At 48.6% G+C, this 23,639-nt stretch overlaps 1 protein-coding gene across 1 annotated transcript in view; it reads left to right on the top strand.

The window, feature by feature from the left end:
• The window catches only part of LRCH2 (leucine rich repeats and calponin homology domain containing 2), a 48,533-nt gene extending 26,258 nt beyond the window's left edge, over positions 1 to 22,275 (top strand). The window contains exons 10-23 of the mRNA XM_032228552.1: positions 2,464 to 2,561; positions 2,685 to 2,752; positions 3,253 to 3,357; positions 4,604 to 4,681; positions 7,343 to 7,411; positions 9,299 to 9,347; positions 10,724 to 10,840; positions 12,353 to 12,397; positions 14,285 to 14,335; positions 15,684 to 15,741; positions 17,329 to 17,438; positions 17,692 to 17,829; positions 18,036 to 18,113; positions 19,772 to 22,275. Coding sequence (XP_032084443.1) covers positions 2,464 to 2,561; positions 2,685 to 2,752; positions 3,253 to 3,357; positions 4,604 to 4,681; positions 7,343 to 7,411; positions 9,299 to 9,347; positions 10,724 to 10,840; positions 12,353 to 12,397; positions 14,285 to 14,335; positions 15,684 to 15,741; positions 17,329 to 17,438; positions 17,692 to 17,829; positions 18,036 to 18,113; positions 19,772 to 19,891 — 1,184 coding nt within the window. The 3' untranslated portion in view covers positions 19,892 to 22,275. The remainder of the gene's footprint in view (positions 1 to 2,463; positions 2,562 to 2,684; positions 2,753 to 3,252; positions 3,358 to 4,603; positions 4,682 to 7,342; positions 7,412 to 9,298; positions 9,348 to 10,723; positions 10,841 to 12,352; positions 12,398 to 14,284; positions 14,336 to 15,683; positions 15,742 to 17,328; positions 17,439 to 17,691; positions 17,830 to 18,035; positions 18,114 to 19,771) is intronic.
• The last annotated feature ends 1,364 nt before the right edge of the window (positions 22,276 to 23,639 follow it).

Here is a 23,639-nt window from a genome sequence, read left to right as displayed (position 1 = left end):
AGCATTGCTTATGCCACATTTCTTAAAAGAGTTGATAACAATATCTTCTTTGACTGCGTCCCATGATGTTTTCACCCACTGACACACTTTTGAAATGCTAGGTCTTTTCATTCGCCCAGAATTTGTAACTTCATGTTGAGTTTCATCACACATGTATTTATTCCACTCTTCACGCATAAAAGCTTTGAAGGGCTTGTTAATGCAAACATCTAATGGCTGTAATTGTGAGGTCAGTCCGCCTGGAATAACTGCTATATCAGTTTTGAACTTTTGAAACTCCGCCTTTGTTCTTTCTGTAAGATGAGATCTAAATGCGTCCAATACCAATAAGCATGACTTCTTTAACAAAGCACCTGGGCGCTTCCCCCACACATTTTTAATCCAAAGCTTCATGCCTTCTTCATCTATCCATCCTTTTGGATGAACATGCACTTGTACGCCACTAGGAATTCTCTCCTTTGGTAACGTTTTTCTTTTAAAAATTACCAATGGAGGCAGCTTATTTCCATCTGCAGTGCAGGCAAGAACAAGAGTGTAACGATTTTTTTCATGCCCTGAAGTTTTAATTGTTACTGTTTTAGTACCTTTTGAATCCACAGTTTTATTTGAAGGAACATCGAAAGTGAGGGGAACTTCGTCCATGTTGCCGATTTGACCCATTTCAAAATTTTGTCTTTTTCTTGCATTGATAATAAATCTATGAAAATGTATTATCTTTTCCTCATAATCATCTGGCATACGCTGGGCAATCCTTGTTCTTGTTCGCATCCGAAGGTCATGCCTCTTCATAAATCTTTGGCACCATGACGTTGTCCCTTTAAAATCCTGGATTTGCAGCTCTTTGCTGATTTTCACAGCTTCAAAAGTCAGCATTTTTGTTGATAAAGCAATGCCTGCTTTTCTTTGGTTCAGGACGAATTCCTTCACTTTACTTTCTAGTTGTGGCCATTTCGTTATGCCACTGCGCAAAGCACATTTTGATTTTGGTAACATCTTGATTTTTTCGACATTTTTTCGCCACTCTCGTATTGTGCATTCTGTTGGTGGCTCTCCAAAATGCCTTGCTGCAGCCCTATTCCCATGTTGCTTGGCATATTCTACAACTTTTAACTTGAAAGCAGCTGTATATGCTGAACGCTTCTGTCTTGATTCCATCAGGGATATACAGTATTTTACCTATGGCTGTTTAAACAATAAAAGTTACCGTCAGACATGCGGTTCATTTCCCCCTTTAATTGCGCTGACGAGTAACGTCCTCAGCGTAACGTCAGGGACGTCACTCGTCAGAAGTACGGCAGAAGTAACAGCAGCGCGGGCGGCTGCGGACTCACAGCTGATTGGGAGAATGCCGGCGCGTACACTTGGGACCAGAGAGCAGGCGGGCGGGAAGGTAAGCACCCGCAATGATGGAGAAAAAATACAGGCAGCGGGCGGCTCTCTGGCCGCTGCGAGCCGCTGCTGCTAGGATGGGGTTAAATCAGGCAGCGGGCGGCTCTCCAGCCGCCGCTTGTTCAATGATGGGGTTAAAGCAAACAGCAGGTGGCTGGAGAGCTGCCGCCACTGCTGCAAGGTAGGGGTTATATCAGGCAGGGTAGCTGGAGAGCCGCCGACGCTGCCATGAAATGGATGCTGCACTTCTATGAGTATCATGGGCGCCGGTGAATCAGCTGGAGCAGGCAGTTTGGGACCCGGCGTATAACACGCAGTATCGGCGTATAACACGCAGGCAGGGTTTAAGCTTGCAATTTTAGTTTTAAAACTGCGTGTTATACGCCGATAAATACGGTATATATATATATATGACATATATATAGCTGATAAGGAGGAGACCTGTGGCTTAATGGTTAACACATCTGCCTAAGATGCAATACAGCACAGGTTCGAATCCCAGTAAGGGTATGGCTAGCTGATGAGAGCTAAATAGCTTGAAATAGATCTATACTAGTCTCCATTTATTTATTTATCAGCACAAATAAAAAAACATATATATATATATATATATTATATATTTAGTGTCACAACCCCTGGTAAGCCCCAATTATGGGAGGAAGCTAACAGCTTCCATTATCTGTCAATCGGCTCGGCACAAGAGTCCATCACGACAGAAACCCAATATTTTTACTGTTGCCTTTGTTATATTTGTGTTGCATTTGTGCTGATAAATAAATAAAGGGAGACTAGTATAGATCTATTTCAAGCTATTTAGCTCTCATCAGCTAGCCATACCCTTGCTGGGATTTGAACCTGTGCTGTATTGCATCTTAGGCAAACGTCTTAGCCATTAAGCATATATTTTTTATAGATATAGATATAGATAGATAGATGATAGATAGATAGATAGATAGATAGATAGATAGATAGATAGATAGATAGATAGATAGATAGATAGATACATACATACATACATACATACATACATACATACATATATGTCTCCCTTTTCCTTTTTAAACAAATCCCTAGACCCTGATGTGTGTGATTACCTGGATCCCAGCTCAGAGGATGTGGCTGCATGTGACCAAGGAGATCCCCAGACCGGATCCTCCGTCTCTTACATTAAGGTAGCCGCGTCTTAAAAGTAGTAAGACAAAGTGAATGAGTCGTGGAGGCTTTCTAGATCTAAAGTTAAATAAAGTGATTTCTGCACACTCACCCTCCCCCCCTCTTTCCTCTACCTGTGTAAGGAACGAGGGAAGTCAGCTGAGAAGCCACAGAAGAATGACCGACGTGAAGATTGGCGCGAGGAGAAGAGGTGGGTCCCGGCAGGGTTTCGGAATGATCTACTGGGGACCCTTCACACATAGGATCTGCTGAGCAGAAGGATCTAATCGGGGCTTCCCAACCTTGGCAACTTTAAAGATGTGTGGACTTCAACTCCCGGAATTACCAATAGCAATAGCAGTTAGACTTATATACCGCTTCATAGGGCTTTCAGCCCTCTCTAAGCGGTTTACAGAGTCAGCATATCGCCCCCAACAACAATCCGGGTCCTCATTTTACCCACCTCGGAAGGATGGAAGGCTGAGTCAACCCTGAGCTGGTGAGATTTGAACAGCCGAACTGCAGTCAGCTGAAGTAGCCTGCAGTGCTGCATTTAACCACTGCGCCACCTCGGCCCTCAATTCTAGGTTGGCTGGGGAATTCTGGGAGTTGAAGTCCACACATCTTGAAAGTTGGCCCAGGTGGGAAACCCTAACTTTATCCGAGAAATATAGATTGATTGATTGATTGATTGATTGATTGATTGATTAGCATTCAGAAAGAAAAGGCACCAGCCGAAGAAGATGACGACCTGAAGGAGGTGACCGACTTACGGAAAATTGCCGCCCAGCTTCTGCAGCAGGAGCAGAAGAACAGGTACGAGAGAGCTTGTGGGTCCCGTGGGAAGCCAGGGACACCTTGGTAGGGGTCTGCCCTGACCCGCTGTTTGCACGGCATCTGAGGAACCAAGTTGGGAGAGGATGATCTGAAAGAAGACGATTCTAGGGCTAATCTAGCTGCTACCTTTTAAAATGCACACCTCCGTCCTTTGCCCAAATGGATCTGTCAGGTGCGACTTCATTTAATGGGAAAGAAACCATTCAACTCCATTTGTTTGAAATGAAGCGTACTTTTACTAATTACAAATGAACAGTAGCGAAGCTAAGCTGAATCTGGTTAATTAGGCGCGAAAGCAAAGAATATCATGTATGATTCAATCCCCACTCCTTGGCACCCCAGTCCATAGTCCAATTATAATTCACCCAATTGTCAGGTGGGAGATATCTTCAAAACTCATCATCAGGTTGGAATGCTGGACAGTTAACCTTGGCGGGAAACTCCCTTCCTCCACATGCGCAATGAGCATCTAGAATCTTCCTCCAGCACATAATGATTCCCCTCCCAGATACCATGCCCCCTCCCTCCCTGTTTCAATGGCAGCCGAAGCAGTTTCAGTTTCAGTTTTGGTTTATTTGTATGCCGCCCTTCTCCAGGAGGGACTCAGGGCGGCGAACAATTCAAAGGGGAAAGGGAACATAAACAACAGTACACATAATTAAAATACACGAAAATCACACAGCCATACCAGTCGAGAGGGGAGGGGAACTCATCAACCCCAGGCCTGCCGGCACAGCCAGGTTTTGACGGCTTTCCGGAAGGCCTGGAGAGAGGTGAGGGTCCGGATCTCCGCGGGGAGTTCATTCCAAAGGGCCGGAGCTGCCACAGAGAAGGCCCTCCCCCGGGTAGTAGCCAGGTGGCATTGGCTGGTGGACGGAACCCGGAGGAGGCCGACCCTGTGTGATCTGACGGGTCTTTGGGAGGTAATTGGCAGCAGGCGGTCTCTCAAGTACCCAGGTAATTGGCAGCAGCAAAGCAGAGGCTGACAGGATCCCCAAAGCCTTCTCTCTACTCAGAAAGTTCCTGGCCTCTTCGAAGGGTTATCTTCCACAGCTTGGCCATAAAACCTTTTCTTTTTTGGGTGTGTGTGTGTTTTCTTCTCTTGTCTTAAGTGGGTTACACTCTCCTCTTTCTCTCTCTTCCGCTGACTTTACTAACGGCTCTCCTGTCACTCTTCACGGCTCCCTCCCTCCTCCACCTTGGGGTACGTGGCACACGAATTCAGACGGAGGCCCTTAAGCTATAGAGGTTCCTTCAGCGAAAAGCTTTTCCAGAGGACCAGGGTGGCAGGACGCGCCTCAAGGTACTGGGGTCTCGAGGCCTGGGGGAATGTATGGGAGACCAGCCCATAACAACCCTCCGGATAACAGTTTTGGTCTAACGGGGAAGTCTGGGGAGGAAAATTGAAGACAAGCCCCAGAATTGGGTGTCCTAAATTCCTCTCAGGTGCCTGGTGGCCATCTTGACTGCTTGGGACCTCAGAGGTCTTCTAGTCCAACCCTCAAGGTACTGGGGACTCGAGGCCTGGGGAATGTACGGGAGACCAGCCCATAACAACCCTCCGGATAACAGTTTTTGGTCTAACGGGGAAGTCTGGGGAGGAAAATTGAAGACAAGCCCCACAATTGGGTGTCCTAAATTCCTCTCAGGTGCCTGGTGGCCATCCTGACTGCTCGGGACCTCAGAGGTCTTCTAGTCCAACCTCCTCCTAGGCCAGCCCGTTCAAAGGGACTATATTCATATATATGTTTCCTTATAGACAGCAGCAAAATAAGTTGGAACATTGCTTAAACTGGTAGCAGATAGCTTATGAAGCAGTGGGATATTCTTAACCTAATTGATATGAGCTGGGCAAAGGGGGGGGGGGAAAACCTCAGCATTACCTACTCAGTCGTCCACATCTACAACCCCTCCAACAATACACAGAACTTTAGACAATATGGCTGGGTAGAGAAGGCACCCACATTGCAAAATATACAGACAACTTTGCTATCGATACAGAATAATATGGCTAGGAATCAAGAGATCACCGAAAAATCCCTGGCCGACATTAAAAATGAAATGGGAGACATGAGGGGTGAGTTGTCCAGTCTATTTTTGAGAACCTCCAGTAACCCACAACTCCGGGAGGCAAACTTGTTTCAAGTCTTTGACTGCCCCGTCGTAAGAATGGGATTCTCCTCTGTGTGCAGTCAGAAGGGCCATGGCTGCGGTAGAGTCCGGGGGCCTCAATTTGCACCCTCACATTTGCCATCTTAACTTTGGCAACCACACCTGTGAAGCAGGTACCTTGGAAAAAAAATACCCACCTCTGGGAAGGATCTTGAGAGATCTTCGACCCAAATTGGGAAACGGGTTTCTCTTGAATGCTTACCTGGAGACCAAATTCCAGACCAAGCCTTTAAGGTGTGGTTCAAGCTGCTTCGGTGCAAAAGAATCTTTGTAAGAGCCGAGGTGGCGCAGTGGTTAGGGTGCAGTACTGCAGGCCACTTCAGCTGACTGTTATCTGCAGTTCGGCGGTTCTAATCTCACCGGCTCAAAGGTTGACTCAGCCTTCCATCCTTCCGAGGTGGGTGAAATGAGGACCCAGACTCTGGGGGCGATATGCTGACTCTGTAAACCGCTTAGAGAGGGCTGAAAGCCCTATGAAGCGGTATATAAGTCTAACTGCTATTGCTATCACTATTTGACGGTACTGTATTTTTCGGAGTATAAGACGCACCTTTTCCCCTCAAAAAAAGAGGGTGAAAATCTGGGTGCGTTTTATACACTGAATGCAGCATTTTTTGGCCTCCCGAAACCCCACCCCCTTCGCAAAAATGGCGGTGCATAGCCTTTAGGAGGATTCTAGAGTGCTCCCGGGGACTGAGGAGGGCAGAAATGAGCAAAAAAACAGAGCTTTTTTTTTGCTCAATTTTGCCCCCCCCCCCCAACCTCCTAAAGGCTATACATGCCCCCCTTTTTTTTGACAAAAAACAGACGTGTTTTTTGCTCAATTCCCCCCCCCCCAGCCCCCAGGAGCACTCTATAAGCCTTCTAAAGGCTATTTAATTTAATTAATTTAATTTAATTTATTAGATTTATAGGCCGCCCAATCCCAGAGGACTCTATTTGTGTCCCCCCCCCTTTTTTTGACAAAGAACAGCCTGTTTTCATGAAAAACGGACCATTTTTTTTGCTCGTTTTTGCCCACCCCCCAGGAGCACTCTATAAGCCCCCTAAGGGCTATTTAGGCCCTTTTTTTTTTTTTTAAGAAAAAAAAACGGGCCATTTTCATGAAAAACGGTCCGTTTTTGGGAGGTCTGCAGAGTGCAAAAACTTTTTTTTTTTTAAAAAATTTGCCTCTTCAAAACCTTGGTGCGTCTCTGAAAAATACACAGCATTTAAAGAAAAGGAGACTCTTCTTGTTCAGACATGGGGGGGGGGGTCAGTGATCCACTACGGGCCACTTCCTGGAAGGGGGAAGAATGACCCTGCTGGTCAGCTGGGAAGACCCCCCCACTTTTCCCTTGGTCCTGCAAGATTAGATGGAAGACGCTCCGCCCTCCTGCCTCTCTTCTGGCCCGACTAGGGTGGGATTCGGTTCAGACAACCTGTGCTGAGGGAGCCCCTGTTTCCTTCTTATTTCTCTCCGCCTTTCCTGTCAATCCTCCTGGTTCCAGCCTTGTCTTTCCTTGCTATTCCTTCCCTCGTGACTTTGCTCCTTCTCGGCTCCCTTTTCCCAGACTGTCCCCCGCAACCTCAAAGGACAGCTTGACACCCCACCCACCCCTGGCCAGGGTTAAAAGCCAGACCAGGGAATGGCAGCCTAGCCGGGGGTCTTCGCTGGAGAATGGGGGGGAGGGGGAAACGGGCCTTCCTCAGCAAAGGCTGCAAGAGCTCAAGCTCGGCGCAAAGAAAACGCAGAGCTGAAGCTGTTTCCATGAACCTGCGTGTCATCCGGGGACATTTTTATTGCTTTCAGGCTCCTGAATCACTCCACCCCGACAAGCACGAGAAACCGACCAAAACAGACTGTGGACACAGAAAAAAGGTACGGAGGGGGCTTTACGCGTTGAGGGGGAGGGAAATAGATGAAAACCATTGGTGTGAGCTTGTTGCGTGAAAAAGATTTTGCAGAGGGGCCCCCCGAAACAAAGGGCCTCTGAAAGGGACCCTCTGAAGGTTACTCTTGGGGAACTGGCCCTACTGCAGAGAGTCCGGAGCTGTGAGGTTGGTGCAGCCCCCACGTCCTTTCCAGAAATCCTTTCGCACACATGATCTGAATAAGACTTCACTGTGTCCTGTCAGGCCTCCAGTCATATTCCTCTCTGGATCTTTGGCCTGCCACACACTCTCTTATTTTACTAATGCTGTTTCATTAGTGGGGAAATGGGAAGGGGGGATTGTACGGAGTTAGATGATATGTAGCCATAACAACATTCTTTCTAGAAAGTCAAGGTCATCATCCTTTGTCTCTGCATTTCTGCACCTGACCGGAACTGGATGGGTGGAAGCTGCCAGGGTGGCAGTGGGAGATTGGACCATGGGATGGACTTGTGGGTATGGGGGGCAAGATCTTGAGCTTTCAACTGGGTGGGGAAAATCGGGGAGCTCTCAGATTCGGGTTTTCCCAGATGTGCCAACATGGCTCTCTTCATAAATTGGAACTTTGAGCAATCCTTTGCCTTGGACTCTGATTTAAATTTGGATGGTATTTGGAACGCTGAAAGTTCACGATCTTGCCCCCGCACCCACAAGTCCATCACATGGTCCAATCTTCCACTGCCATGCTGGCAGCTTCCACCCATCCAGTTCCGGTCAGGTGCAGAAATGCAGAGACAAAGAATGACCTTGGTTTTCTAGAAAGAATGTTGTTATGGCTACATATCATCTAACTCCGTACAATCCCCCCTTCCCATTTCCCCACTAATGAAACAGCATTAGTAAAATAAGAGTGTGTGTGGCAGGCCAAAGATCCAGAGAGGAATATGACTGGAGGCCTGACAGGACACAGTGAAGTCTTATTCAGATCATGTGTGCGAAAGGATTTCTGGAAAGGACGTGGGGGCTGCACCAACCTCACAGCTCCGGACTCTCTTCAGTAGGGCGAGCCAGCTCCGGTCAGGTGCAGAGGTGCAAAGACAAACGATGACCTTGGTTTTCTAGAAAGAATGTTGTTATAGCTACATATAGCCCTGTAGGGGGAGAGCCTGTGGGAGCGCCTTCCCTCTGGAACGAGCTGCCCCCGGAGCTTCGTATAATCCCTGACCTCCGGTCCTTCCGACGCGCCCTAAAAAGTTGGCTTTTCCAGCAAGCCAGCCTGGCCTGAACAAAACAAATTATTGATCACTGTTAATTTTAATTTGATTTTTTTTTAAAAAAATGTTATTGTCAATTCTAATTGGGTTTGTTTGGGATATTCTATTTAATTTCTTTTTAACTTTTGCATTATGTGTTTCTTTTAATGTTGTACGCCGCCCTGAGTCCTTGGGAGAAGGGCGGCATATAAATCTAATAAACCTAAACCTAGGTGCGTCTTATACTTCGGAGCGTCTTACACTCTGAAAAATACGGTTCACCTCCCAGAAGTCACGTCTGGAGAAATGCAGACCTCGGGGGGAAAAAAAATAATACTTCCTTTTACTGTGAACGTTTAAAATTTTATAGTTTCCCACATTGCTTGTGCTTTTCTTTAGGGATTTTTTTTAAAAAATGAGTCCTAAAATACGTAGGTTATTTGGTTATAAATATACATATTGGTAATATTTCAGCTCAGATTAGAAATGGGCTCCCTGGGTCCTGGGAAAAACTGCGAGAAAAGTTGCACGTTTTGAGTGAAGAGCCGCACACATTTAATAAAGAAAGAAGGGGTTTTTCTTTTTAAAGCTAACAACTTTATGCTTTGTTATATTTTGTTTTTGTGTGTGTGTGTGTGCAGCCTTTCTGCAGACGAAGCAAATTCTCCGTCTTCCCCCTGCAGCTGGCAGGTAATGCAGAGCGGTGAAAGCATCCGGCAGCTCTCCCCGGGCGGCTGTAATTGTTCGGCTTCTTCCTCGCAAAATGTTTCTTCGCTCCCACGTTTGATCGCTCTTTATATCTTGGGTTGCAAACGAGCTCCCTTCGTTCGTGGAAAGTGCGCCTGGCGCCGGATAATCGGGTGGGATTCCTTTGTGGCGCCTGTTGTGCAGTGCGGTAATTGCGACAGATCGCGTGACGCTCTGCCGCTGGGGAGCATTTGAACAGCTACCCCCAAATTCTGATCAGCTTCCTAGGAGGCCTTGTCAAGTCCAGCAGTTTTTAATAACGTTGGATGAAGAAATTCAACCCTAAACGCTTCACATTTTGCTTTATTTTGCTGGGATTTTCTCCTCGGCCGTTTAGTCCTCTGGGTAAAACCCACAGTTGTCCTTTCCCAGCAATGAGATCTGCAGTGGGATTCCTGCAGATTGCCCCAAGAGCCACGTACCCTAGGTGGCATCGATAGGCTTTTAATCCAAACCAAGGTACCAAGGGGACACGGGAGCTCGGTGGCTAAGACTCTGAGCTTGTCAATCAGAAAGGTGAGCAGTTCAGCGGTTCAAATCCCCAGCGCCGTGTAACAGAGTGAGCTCCCGTGACTTGTCCCAGCTTCTGCCAACCTAGCAGTCCGAAAGCAGGTAATAAATGCAAGTAGAAAAATAGGAACCACCTTTGGCGGGAAGGGAACAGCGTTCCGTGCGCCTTCGGCGTTGAGTCATGCCGGCCACATGACCACGGAGACGTCTTCGCACAGCGCTGGCTCTTCAGCGTTGAAACGGAGATGAGCACCGCCCCCTAGTGTCGGGAACGACTAGGACAGATGTGCAAGGGAAACCTTTACTTTTAATCCAAGCCAATTGCGCAGTGTGATGTTTAGTTAAGTGGGCGAATTCCATGAATTGCATCAATATTTTTACCAGCGAACAGGTAGATCGATCTATGGAACAATATATCAACTAGTCACTGTCAGTGTTTTGATTTAATAATAATGATGAAGCCCTGCCAGCTGTCTAACACTCTCAGTGCAAACACTGATCATTTCGCTCGCATGTTTTTTATTCCATTTCCCAGCCCGTGCAAGGTATGCTCTTGTTCTTGATTGGAAGTGAAAGCCCTTAATTGCTCTGAGCATTACGTTCACCAGAGAACCGGAGTGAACGCCACGCATGCAAATGCATCCGTGGCTCCCCTGCCTTCTGAATTCCATTTATTTGTGATTTGCCTTGCTGGCAAAAAGGCTGGAAGGCTAGTTTGGGAAGAGCATTGCTCGTTTCACTGGAGACGTGGGACGATCCTGGTAAACTTCATAGATCCAAAGTCTTAGAGATTGTTTTTCTCTCTGCAGTCTCTGGAAAATCAGAAGGGACACCCGGACGGCCCCCGTTGGCCAGATTTGCAGCCGGTCATCTGGCAGAACGAGGAAAGGCGGCGGAGCAAGCAGATCAGGAGGGAGTATTTCAAAGTAAGCCCCCCCTCCCTTCTTTTTTTTTTTCCCCTCTGCCTGCCAACTAACCAAAAGATCAGCCTAAGAATATATAACCCATTTCTGCCCTTAGAAAGTGTCAGAAACCCCTGAAAGAGAACTTAAAAGTCACGTTTGTAATTATTTTTCTTGGCCAAAAAAATAATAATGAACAGAATAAAAACTTTTCCAAGAGCCGAGGTGGCGCAGTGGTTAGAGTGCAGTACTGCAGGCCACTTCAGTTGACTGCTAAGCTGCAGTTCGGCGGTTCAAATCTCACCAGGCTCAAGGTTGACTCAGCCTTCCACCCTTCCGAGGTGGGTGAAATGAGGACCCGGATTGTTGTTGGGGGCAATATGCTGGCTCTGTAAACCGCTTAGAGAGGGCTGGAAGCCCTATGAAGCGGTATATAAGTCGAATTGCTATTGCTTATAAGGAAGAAAATTGGTGAGAAAAGAATAGAGAAGTGAAAGAGAAATAGTAGGAAAAAAAGATTTTTTTTTTAAAAAAAAAAAGGCCTTCGGTATTATAAATGCATTTGAATTTTATCTTCTCTCTTTTGAGTTTAGATCAAAACGCCCTTGTTCCCATAATCAAACTCACAAATCACGTACTGTAGATTATTATTTTTTTGCCTTTTTCAGTCCATAAAAGATTTCCAGCCCCAGACAGAGCCACATCCTGCCTTTTAAAATGCTTGCAAACAACCTACTGTATTTTTCAGAGTATAAAACGCACCAGAGTATAAGACACTGTTACTGTTACTGTTTATTAAATTTATAGGCCGCCCAATCCCGAAGGACTCTGGGCGGCTTACAGAAACAAAAATTAAAAAAGGATTAAAAACAAATAAAACACAACAAATTTAAAAGAGACACAACATGCATCCAATCTAAGCGGGGCTGGACCTCAATCCCGAGGTCAACAGCCCCCAGGCCTGTCGGAATAGCCAGGTTTTGATAGCTTTTCGGAAGGCTATGAGAGTGGGTAGGGTCCGGATCTCTGGGGGTAGCTCATTCCATAGGGCCGGAGCGGCAACAGAGAAGGCCCTCCTCCAAGGCGTCGCCAGCCGGCATTGTCCAGCTGATGGCACCTGCAGAAGGCTCATCCTGTCCCTTCATACCAAGGTGTTGAAACTAAGGATGCCTGCTAGGGAATGCATTATTTGGAGAGCAGCAGAGTTTATCCTTGAGGAAATGCAGCTAGGATTATTATGGGAATGGGCACCAATAAGCCTTTCTCTAGAGAGAGCCTTTTGGTCGTGCAGTTCTTCCTCTGGGAAGCCAAATCCAATTTATTATCCTGGTTACTGAGCCTCAGCATTACACATCGTCTCTTGACCAGCCTTTTAAGCCCCCAAGAGAACACCCCCTAAAGATTCTGCGGCTATGCCAGCGTGGCCCCGCGTCTCTTGTCTCCGGGTGGATTGGTTATGTGGTGAGAGGATGAAGCAAGAGAGTCGGAAGTGATGAAACAAACACAATCAGGCTTTGCAATCTCTCTGTTTTTCAGTACAAGTCTTCGCGGAAGAGCTCCAGTGGAAACGAAAACGACGAGGTAAGTGAGGAGCGGGAGACGAAATGAAACTTTAACGGTGGGAATCAAGGATTCCCTAACATCCTTCTTTAAATTCTCCACCCAATGCTGGCGTGCAAAGTTGTTTCCCTCCCCTCTTGCGGAGAAATAATACCGGAGCACAATTTAGATCGACAGCCCATCAATTCAAGATAGCTTAGAGCCATTGGATACAATCTCATGGAGATGAATCGAGGCTTCTGAATATCTCCCACGGCCTGTCCAGGAACCGGTCTTCAATTATCTCTTGGTTTTTTTGCAGCGCTCTGCCCTGTTTCAAACCTTGGTTTCTATGAAATCTCTGCCGCCCCAGGGATCTGCTGAAGGGTGGATTGCGCATGCTTTAATAAATAACCAGGCATAGAAACGAGGAAGATCTTATCTGCAAGAAAGATAATTAGATATTATCTCCCAGAAATAATCTGGGAGAAATTTAGGAGGATTAGGGAGGAACTGATCTCACATTTTAAGCTACTTACCAGGTGAGCAGGTCCCAAACAGCTGTCCAGGGGCTGGGCCAGCAGAGTTTCTTAGCCAATGCTACGTCTGTAGGCTACGGTGTCAGAGAAGCAGAGGGGCTGAAAGTCCCTTTTCTGATGAGCCAATGAAAAGCAGAATCTCCTTTTGGTCTTTAACCCAAGATGGAATCCCGTTTGCCCCAGAGGCGCAGATCCCTTAGCCGAGAGAGTAGGAGAGACGGTAAGAAAGAGGGGAAGGGAAAGAGAGGGAAGAAGGAAGGAGAGGAGGAAGGAAGGAGGCGGAGAAGGGAGGTTGAGAAGATGGAAGGAGTAAAGCTGTTGCAAAATAAGATGCAGGCGCTGGGTTGCAAGAAAGTGGCCCAAACAGTATTATATATATGTTCTGACCCCCTCCTCCGTCCAGTAACGAATGCCGAGACAAGCTTAACTGGAATGTCACAGCACTTCATTAGCAAGAAACCAAAACCTCGGTGGCTGAAAGCCAAGCATAACAAACAGATAAGAACCTTGGCAGTAACTCAGACTTCGACAGATAACAGCTTCTCCAGCAGTTAGGAATGACGTTGACTCCTGCAAAACCAGGCTCCTCCCAGTCTCTCTTTAAATACTATCCTGAGAGGAGCCTAATTACAATCACCCGGGTCCAATTATCTTTGGTAACTGCGTAGCTGCTCTCTCTATGTCGATCTGCCCGGCGTTGCCGGGCATCCAGGAACAACTCCCTGGGCTCCTCCCCACTGCTCCAATGCATGACGTCGGGATCACACTCCCTTGTCTCCTCCCCACTGGTCCAAGGCTCAGGTGCCTCCTGGGGGGCCAACCAGCCTCTCTGCGCCCTGCTCGGAGTCGGAACCCTGTCCAGGGTCCTCCACATCCTCCAGAGCCAACTCAGAGGGCCCCTCGCTGTCGGAGTCTGGTGGCAACTCCAACGGCTCCTGCTGGGCCACAATATATATATATATATATATATATATATATATATATATATATATATATATATATATATATATATATATGTATATGTATATGTATATGTATATGTATATGTATATATATATATATATATATATATATGTATATATATGTATGTGTGTCTGTGTAAAAATGAGTATAGAGACTAATGATGAATAGACAACTGTTAAATAGCAATTCTAAGAATGTATATTTATGAATGAATTTGAAAGGGGAAAATATAAAACTTTACACACACAGACACACACCCCAAAAAAGAGGCATCTCCAGGCATCTCCCTCTGTTTAGCTGTATGTGTGTCTGTTTGGGGAAAACCCCTGTTTGTACCCCCACATGCATTGCGCTATTGTCTGACCCAACTTTTCATTTTAAACATTTCATCTTACAAAATTTCCACTTTTTTGGTTTCGTTTTGTAGCAAGACAGTGATCATGCTAATGTGTCTCCACAGTCTCCCGTCTCATCCGAGGTACAAGTCTCTGTCTGTCTGTCTGTCTGTCTGTCTGTCTGTCTGTCTGTCTGTCTCTGTGTATATTTAATTAATTTAATTTATTAGATTTATAGGCCGCCCAATCCCGGAAGACTCCGGGCGGCTTACACAGAACAAGAAAGAAAACAAACAAAATAAAAATAAAAAATTTAAAAATTCTCCAACACGCATACGTTCAGATTGGGGCTGAACCCTACATAGTGAGGTCAACAGCCCCAGGCCTGCCGGAATAGTCAGGTCTTAACAGCTTTTCTGAAGGCCATGAGGGTGGGTGAGGTCCGGACCTCTGGGGGTAGCTGATTCCACAGGGTCGGAGCAGCCACAGAGAAGGCTCTCCTCCGGGGGGGCCCGCCAGCCGACACTGTCCTTCTGGCGGCGTCCTAAGGAGACCCACCTTGTGGGATCTTATCGGCCGTTGGGAGGTATGTGGCAGTAGGCGGTCTCGCAAATACGCTGCTCCTGAGCCATGTATATGTTTTTTTTAGTGTCACAAAAGGGGATTTTAACCGCCACGTGCAGTTTTTGCTGTAGTTGGCGTGGCCTGCAGAGCGGAAGCCCACTCCCAAGAGTGATCTGAAATATATTGTGGAAGGGGTGCAACGTATGTTTGGAAGGAGAAGAAAAAGTTTCTGAATTCTTTCCATCGTTTTAAGATAACATGTTAGCAAAGGGCTTTTTTGGGGAGGGGGGGTCTTTCTAGAGAAGGTCTCCCCTCCTCTTTCCTCGGGGCTCTGTGCTCCTGGCATAGATGGAACTTTTTATAAGCACCGAGTGCCCCTTTCTCAGGAATTCCCCCCCGCTGTGGCCAAAGGGCTGCGGGCACCAGTGGTGGGATTCAACCAGTTCGCACCTGTTCGGGAGAACCGGTTGGTAAATTTCTAAGCAGTTCGGAGAACCGGTTGTTGGAAGAAATTTCCTTTTGTTTTTTTCCACGTTACAGGGCTAATCCTGTAAGGAAGGCAGGAAGGAAACATTCTGGTGTTGTTTCTAGCCTAACCTTTATTGCCCTGCTTACAGAAACTGCCTCTCCGGTTAACCCTTATTACCATTGTAACAACTAAGGCGAAGTGCCCATTGACCTGAGTGACATTGACTTGGCCACACCCACATGATCACATGACCACTGAGCCCCGCCTACCCAGATGGTCATTAGGGCAGAGAACTGGGTGGGCACCCAGCTTCTTTTTCTCCAGACTGGGGAATGGCAAAGCATCTTCTCTGCATAGAGGTTTTTCGGCTGAAGCCCCTGGGTTCTTGACGCTTGCATGCCGTGGGTTGCCCTCTGTGGCCATCTTAACAGCTCTGCTTCTCCTCCCTCCTTTTCAAGGATTATGACCGGGCAGACGGGAGTCCCCATGGCCCTTTTGGGTTGAAGCCCCGATCAGGTGAGGACTGTAATGAATCAGATTAGATCTGGAAGGGGCCCTTGGAGGTCTTGTAGTCCAACCCCTTGCTCAAGCAGGAGACCCTGTTCTGACCCCCTCCTCCGTCCAATAACGAATGCCGAGACAAGCTTAACTGGAATGTACTTTAATAGCAAGACACCAAAACCTCGGTGGCTGAAAGCCAAGCAGAACAAACAGATAACCCTGGCAGCAATCCAGCCTGCCAAGTTAGGTACAAAAGTTCTCCAACTTTTAATCACTGCGTTGACTTCTGCAAAGAGGGCCGTGTGCACAAGTAGCCTTTTTATAGTCTGGAGAGGAGCCTAATGGCCACCAGCTGAGCGCAATTACCTCCTGTAATTGTGTAATTGTTCCTGACGCCTACTAGCTCTTCGGCGCCGGGCATCCAGGAACAACTCACTACTGGCAACAGGCTCACTCTCCCTAGTCTCCTCCCCACTGGTCCAAGGCTCAGGTGCCTCCTGGTGGCCAACCAGTCTCTCTGCGCCCTGCTCAGAGTCGGAACCCTGTCCAGGGTCCTCCACATCCTCCAGAGCCGACTCAGAGGGCCCCTCGCTGTCGGAGTCTGGTGGCAGCTCCAACGGCTCCTGCTGGGCCACAACAGACCATATACCATTTGAGACCAGTGGCTGTCCAGTCTCTTCTTAAAAACCTCCAGGGATGGACACCCTACAACCTCTGGAGGCAACTTCTGTCCCACCGATTAATTGTCCTCACTGTCAGGAATTTCCTCCTTAGTTCCAAGTTGCTTCTCTCCTTGGTTAGTTTCCATCCGTTGCTTCTTGTCCTGCCTTGCTTTGGAGAATAGATTGGGCTCCCCTCTTCTTTGTGGCAGCCCCCCCAAGTACTGAAACACTGTTATCACGTCACCCCTGGTCCTTCTTTTCTCTGGACTAGCCAAAGCCAAATCCTGCGGCCGTTCTCCAGGTCTTTGGGGGGGGGGGGGGACGGAGGGGGTGTTAGTCGGAGATTGCTTAGAATATTTCGGAGGTCGGAGGACAGAGAGGTTGAGTTTGGAAGAAAAGCAGGACGGTTGAGTGACAGGCAGGGCAGAGAGTACAAAGTAGAAGGCCAAGCAACTGCCTTGCCAATTGGGCCAGGACACTGCGGACTCAGTCCTTCGGTTCCGGAGACCCTGCTTTGCAACGCCTGACCCCCCCCATGGAGACCCTCTGGGATGCTGCAGGATTTTGGACGGCCATTCCTTGCTCAAGGGGAGTTGGGCTAGTATGGATGGGTGGATGGCCTAAATCACATTTCTCTCCCACGCCGAACGAGGCAAGGAGAAGGAGTTCATCCATTAGAACGCCTCCTTCGGTTCCTTGGCACAAATTCGGTGGGTTGTTGTTTTTTTAACGCAACCTTGGTTTCTGACAGACACACCACAACCCCCACCCCTCTTGTGTGACGAATGCCCATGGTAGTACCCGGAAGCAGTTTTAGTTTATGGGATTTGAGGGTCAGTGAAGCAACAGAGGGGGGGGGGGAGGCACCTCCACGCGGCATCGTCGGCGAGCCGTTTCTCTGGGGCCGCCTCGTTTTCAGTGGTCCTGCTTCCCTTTCTAGCGTTCGGGCGTTCTCGTCAAGACTACAGCACGGTGGACCCCGGATTCACCATGAGGAGGAAAATGGAGCACCTGCGGGAAGAAAGGGAGCAGATTAAACAACTGCGCAGTGTAATTTTCCTTTCACGCGGGGCGGGAGGACTCCCAACCGTGGCAATTTGTGGACTTCAATTCCTAGAATTCCCCAGCCAGCAACGGATTCTGGGAGTTGAAGTCCATGGGGGTCTTGAAAGTTCCCACGATTGGAGACTGCCCCCCCCCCGCTTCAATGGGACGGGCGTTGGGGCTGCCGGTGGCTCTCTTGGGGGGAAGCTGCGCGAGAAGCTGGGCTTTGGACCTTGAGTTGCGTCTCCTTCCCCCCTAGAACCTGGAGTCGCGGCTGAAGGTCAGCTTGCCCGAGGATATCGGAGCCGCTCTCATGGACGGGGTGGTCCTCTGCCACCTGGCCAACCACATCAGACCGCGCTCCGTGGCCAGCATTCACGTCCCGTCACCGGCTGTGGTGAGTTGAGCTGCGCGCATTGCCTCCCTAAGTCCCGGCGGGTTCCGGAGCAGCCTTTGCCTGCAGGAAATCTCTCTTAATCTTGGGAATAGGCAAAGGATCCTTTTCTCCTGCTCCTCCTCCTCCTCCTCCTCCTCCTCCTCCTCCTTGGTTGGATTGTTCCTCTTGACCCTCCGGCCTCTCTCTCTCTCTCTCTCTCTCAACAGCCTAAGCTCAGTATGGCAAAATGCCGAAGAAACGTTGAAAACTTCCTGGACGCTTGCAAAAAACTGGGCGTGGCGCAGGTAAATTGCTGAGGTGCTCAACGACGCCAGTCGCGGGGGGAGATTACTACCTCATAACGGGCGGTCCTCGTCTTGACCTCCCCGCATTTCTGTTGCCAAGCGAGGCGTACGTTAAGCGAGTTTCGCCCCCGCTTTACAACCTTCCTTGCCACAATTATTAAGCGAACCGCGGCGGCGGTTACATTAGGAACACTGTCGTTAAATGAATCTGGCTCCCCCCCCACCCCCCCCACCCCTGACTCGGCTTCTCGAAAAGTCGCGAAAAGGGGATCACGGGTACACTGTGACCGTCATCGATGTGAGTCAGTTGACCCGGCGTCTGGATTTTGATCCCGTGACCACGGGAACGCTGCATCAGTCGTAAGAGTGAGAGGTGGTCGTAAGTCACTTGTTTTTAGTCACCTGTTGAATGGGCTGTTGTAAGTGGAGGATTAGCTGTGGGATCTCTCTCGAAAGAGGAGGGTTTAGGCGTCGGGGTACAGACCTGGGAGGCCTTTGTTCAGAAGAGGGGGGGTGTTTGGGGGTGCTGGTTTGAGCCCCCGTCCCCACAGAGCAGTGTGCCTCATCCTCGAGCAGGGGAGTTCTGGGATTTGAAGTCCGCAGGTCTTAATTTACTTAACAATTACTTAAAAGCGGCCACAGTTGTGGAACTGTCCTGCTAGGCCAGGAAGGAAGGCGGCCCTTCTATTGATCTCGGGGAGAAAAACAGCATGGCAATATTGGAGGGGTGGGGGAGCAGGGGATAATTGGAGTTCCTGTGGGGATGAGACCCTTTGAGCCACAGCCGTCCCCTGAAGGAAACCGGGCCTTTCCCCTTCCTTTGTCCATTGTGGGGGGGTGTTTCTGAAGATGCACTCACACTTTAGCACAGGGGTCCTCAAACTACGGCCTGGGGGGGGGGGTTTGGATACGGCCCACCGAAGCCATTAATCCAGCCCGCAAGGGACCCTAAGGCTGCCCCACCCACATCGCCCCCACCTACCAACTGCCCTCCCCCCCCACCTTCTGGAGGTCGAGGAGCCCAAAACCAGGGGTCGCTTTTGGCCTCCCCAGCCTCCAGAGAGAGGGAGCGAGCGAGCACCACGCCAACACAGTCACATGACCACCTAGCCACACCCACCCAGTCCGCCCCCCCAAAGGACTGAGGGACTGTGAATTCCCCCTCCCCCTTTTTTCAAAAAGTTTGAGGACCCCTGTTTTAGCCGTTGGGACTGGCCGGAAGTGGCTTGTTGGGAACCGAGGGTGGGGCGTTTCCCCCCTTTAACCTGTCAATCTCCCGCTTTCCTTCCTCCACCTTCTCTCCTTCCTTCTTCTGCTTCCCCCCCTCCCCCCCCCCAGGACGGCATTGATGTAGGGATTGAGAAGCAGCCTGTGATTTTGCCCGGCGGGTGTATGTGTGTGGGAGGGAGGGAGGTGTCTCTGTCCCGAAGGAAGTCCTGCCCTTTAGAGTAAGGCTGGGGAATTTTGGGAGTCGAAGTCCACCAGGCTTAACATTGCCACGGTTGGAGACCCCTCCTGCTTTAGAGGCTGCCTTTACAGCCTTGGTCTTTGACACTCCCCCCCCCCCCCTAAAGGAAACGCTTTTTTTAATCAGCTGGACTCTGGGTTTATTCTGAAGAAGAATCTCACGCTGGGGGGGTCTCTCTTCCTTTTTCCAGGAAAGGCTCTGCTTGCCCCATCACATTTTGGAAGAGCGAGGACTGGTCAAGGTCGGACTCACGGTTCAGGCACTGCTGGAGATCCCTTCTTCCAAAGCGTCGCAGCTCTCCTGCCTGTAGCGGGGCTCCTGGGGAAGGAACTGGCCGCCGTGGCACCCGTGGGACCCTCCCAGGCCTTCCCGCTCCGTCCAGGGGAATCTGTCAAGCCATTCGCCCTCAGGGCTCTCCAGGGGCTGCTGTGTCTTGAGAACCGGGGTGTCCCAATTCCCTGGGAGCGTAACAAAAACGAAATAATTCCTATTTTCTTTTTTTAACCACGAGAGCCATAAGAGATTTCGAGGCCATCAGATTCTCTTCCCAGGTAGGAGCCCCGTCCTGTCTTCGCCCCCTCAGCTGCCCGTCAAGCCTTCGTTGTCGTGTTGTTTTTTTAACGGACTTTGTAAAAGGAGTACTTGACTTCAACCTCGCAGTTTTGACGAGGGAAGCCCGAGGCCAGAGCTTTTGAGGAATGCTTACTCTAGGGGAGCATCATCTGATGCAGCCTTTCATGGACCTTACGGAGCGAGGCAGCTTCCAAAAATGGCATTTGCGTTCAAAAGTTTTGACAGGTATCGTTTTCCACGTACGCTCGCAAAATAATCAGACGTCACTAGGGCATCATAGAAAATCCGGACAAGCATCAACGGAAACAGTTTGACCAGTTCTGAGAAGATTTGCATCCTTCATTTTTTTGCACTTCTTAACTGATGTACCCATTTCCGATACTTTAGTTGGGTGTATGTTGGCGATGACAGAATAGTTATTCAATATAAAGGACAAATTGTGTGGGAGTTTATTTTTTTCCTTCAGTATTCTAGATTGGTGCCAAAATACTTTTCAGTTGTACTGTAGATTGTTAACCTGTGAAGTGCCTGTGTAATAACTCTTTTTCCTAGTCTTAAAACATTTTTGCAAGTTCCTTTACGTCTGAATAGATGCAATGCGTATTTTTAAATATTAGGGGTTTTTTTGGTTTTTTTGTAAGATAGGTCATGCGTGAAGTTTAAAGGACTAACATCTGAATGTTGGATGTTCTTCAGTTTGCACACTTTGAATTTATTAAGTTTGGTTGTTAGGGGGGAAAAAATTGTAAATACGCTTTTTATTTATCATATTTAATTTGATACGTAATCATTTTTAATGTATTTGTTGGGTCGGTGGATGTTTCGAGAAATTATTTTCCTCCTCTGGGAGAAATAACGACTTGTAGGGTTTTTTTAACGGAGAATCCTACGGAAGAGTGTTAGTTCAAAAGTTTTCAAGTAAAACTGCCAAAAAAAAAAAAAGAGAGAGAGAGAGGTTTTTTTTTTAAAAAGAAAGAAATAATAATCTCAGGTTTATATCGTGATAGCCAGGATTTCATTCAATCTTTCGTTGTCGTGGTGGTTGAATGAGGAATGTGGCGAAGTAGAGGAAAGATGAATAATCTTGATCAGATATCTGCCCCCCCCAAACCCCCACCCCCGCCAGCCCGTTTAAGGGTGGAACAATTCTGTGTTGTGGTGGCAATCCCCTAATCTCTCTACCCACCCAACCCACTCCAGTGTTGTTGCCAAGGTTGTGTGTGTGTGTGTGTGTGTTTAAGAAGGAAGGAGATTCAGCCGGGGGGGGGGGGGGAATGGGAAGGAAGAATTGGTGTGTGTGTGTGTGCATGACAACTTGGGAGATGTCATCTCTCATGGTCTCTTCCATTGCCACCTTTCAAGAGAGCAGCCAATGTTAACAAGCTATACACACACACACACACACACACAACCCATCTTCTTTCGGTATTGCTGTTCATTTGGGGAGCTGTTTTAGGCCCTGCCTGCTTGAGAGAGAGAGAGAGAGAGACCCCAAACCCTCCAAGTTCCATCCAGAGTCCTCCCTTCCCGTCCCTGCAGAGGTCGTCCCCCCCCCCACACACTCCAGGGCCCACCAGCAGGAAGGGGAATCCTCCCCCTGGCATTCGGAGAGGCCGAGAAATAAGCTTTGCCTTGCTCCGTTTTTAACATCTGCATTTCCGTTGCTCCCCTTGGTAGCGATTTAAAGTTCAGGTTTTTTGCCCCTTTTCAAGACTCCCTTCAGTTGGATGGAATTCTCTTCTCTTGCTGGAACGATTTAAGAAATAAAATTCTTTGCACTTTTTCTTTGCCCAAAGTTGACGAAGCGTGTTGCGGGATTGCGGAGACGGTCGTACACAACGATCTCTTCCCCAACCTCCCAGCCCCACGTGAAAAGTGCGTCTCGGCAACACTTTTCCCCCAACGTTGCAACGGGGGTGGGGGGTGGGAACCCCCTGATGAAATGGGGGACGTATTGAATCTAGGGAAGCTTTTAAAGAGGGTTTTCTTTAAATTGAATTCTTATTTATTTCCATTTCGGCAGCGGGAGGAAAGGTCAGAAAAGACAGGACTCTTGTCTTCGGGTAGCTTTGGGAGAGAGATCGATTTGCCGGGGGGGGCATTTGCTTCCTCTTCCCAATGAAGACAAATCTTAACCATTCTCGGTGTTTCTCAACCTTGGCCCAGCTGAAGATGCGTGGACTTCTGGGAGTTGAAGTCGATATATATAAAAAAAGGGGGTGGGGGATGAAATAGGTCAAGAGCCGAGATGGCGCAGTGGTTAGAGTGCAGTACTGCAGGCTACTTCAGCTGACTGCAGTTCGGCGGTTCAAATCTCATCGGCTCAGGGTTGACTCAGCCTTCCATCCTTCCGAGGTGGGTAAAATGAGGACCCGGATTGTTGTTGGGGGCAATATGCTGACTCTGTAAACCGCTTAGAGAGGGCTGAAAGCCCTATGAAGCGGTATATAAGTCTAACTGCTATTGCTAAGTCCCCGCATCTTCATCTGGGCCAAGGTTGAGAAGCACTGGCTCTGACCCGATATATATATATATATAAAAAAGGGGGTTGGGGGATGAAATAGGTCAGTGCAGAAGACCTCAACCCAATTTGAGACAAGGTGAGGAGGGGGTGTCAGTCCTAGGCATGCGTGCAGGTGGGTGGGCTTTGGAGAAGCAGAAAATCCCCCATTGCCTCGTGGGGGCAAGGACTCCGGCAAATGCAAGAATGAAATCCGTTTTGGTTTTGCTTTTTTTGATCAGGTCGCCCCCCCTGTGCCAATTAGAGCCGAGGTGGCGCAGCGGTGAAATGCAGCACTGCAGGCTACTTCAGCTGACTGCTAGTTCTGCAGTTCGGCTGTTCAAATCTCACCGGCTCAGGGTTGACTCAGCCTTCCATCCTTCCGAGGTGGGTGAAATGAGGACCCGGATTGTTGTTGGGGGCAATATGCTGACTCTGTAAACCGCTTAGCGAGGGCTGAAAGCCCTATGAAGCGGTATATAAGTCTTAACTGCTATTGCTAATTATTTCTGCACTTGTGTTCTTCGATACGATGAGTGGCAGCTCTGTTGAAATTTGGGCTGCCTTGCTGGAGGCAGGGAGGAGAGGCCTAGTTTTTGGGTTTTTTCTTGGGGAAAGGCCACGCCGCTTGTTTCTGGGTTCTGCAACTTTTTAACCTTCAGCCTCAAATTTCTCTTCCTGCAGTTGGTCCTTGCTCCCCACCACAGAACTTGGCTAGGGCTGTTGGCTGTCTTTTACGCCAGAGCCTGGGAGACCCTGAAAAGGGGGCAGCAGAGAGATTGGTGGGTTAAGAGTGGAGGTCTTCTCATATCTCCACCTCCAGAGCTTCCACCGCTGAAGAGCAAGCATGGTTGGGAGGCCCACGGAGGCTTTTAAAGACCTTGGGGACTCCCAATTCCCATGCTGGCTGAGGAACTCTGGGAGTTGAAGCCCCCCCAGTCTTAAAAAGTTGCCAAGGCCGGAGAACCCCGATCCTGAGGAATGC

Source organism: Thamnophis elegans, chromosome 12, assembly GCF_009769535.1.
Source record: "Thamnophis elegans isolate rThaEle1 chromosome 12, rThaEle1.pri, whole genome shotgun sequence".
In the NCBI taxonomy this organism is placed as follows: domain Eukaryota; kingdom Metazoa; phylum Chordata; class Lepidosauria; order Squamata; family Colubridae; genus Thamnophis; species Thamnophis elegans.
The sequence above is the reverse complement of the archived record's forward strand: the minus strand, read 5'-3'. Positions and strand labels throughout refer to the sequence as shown.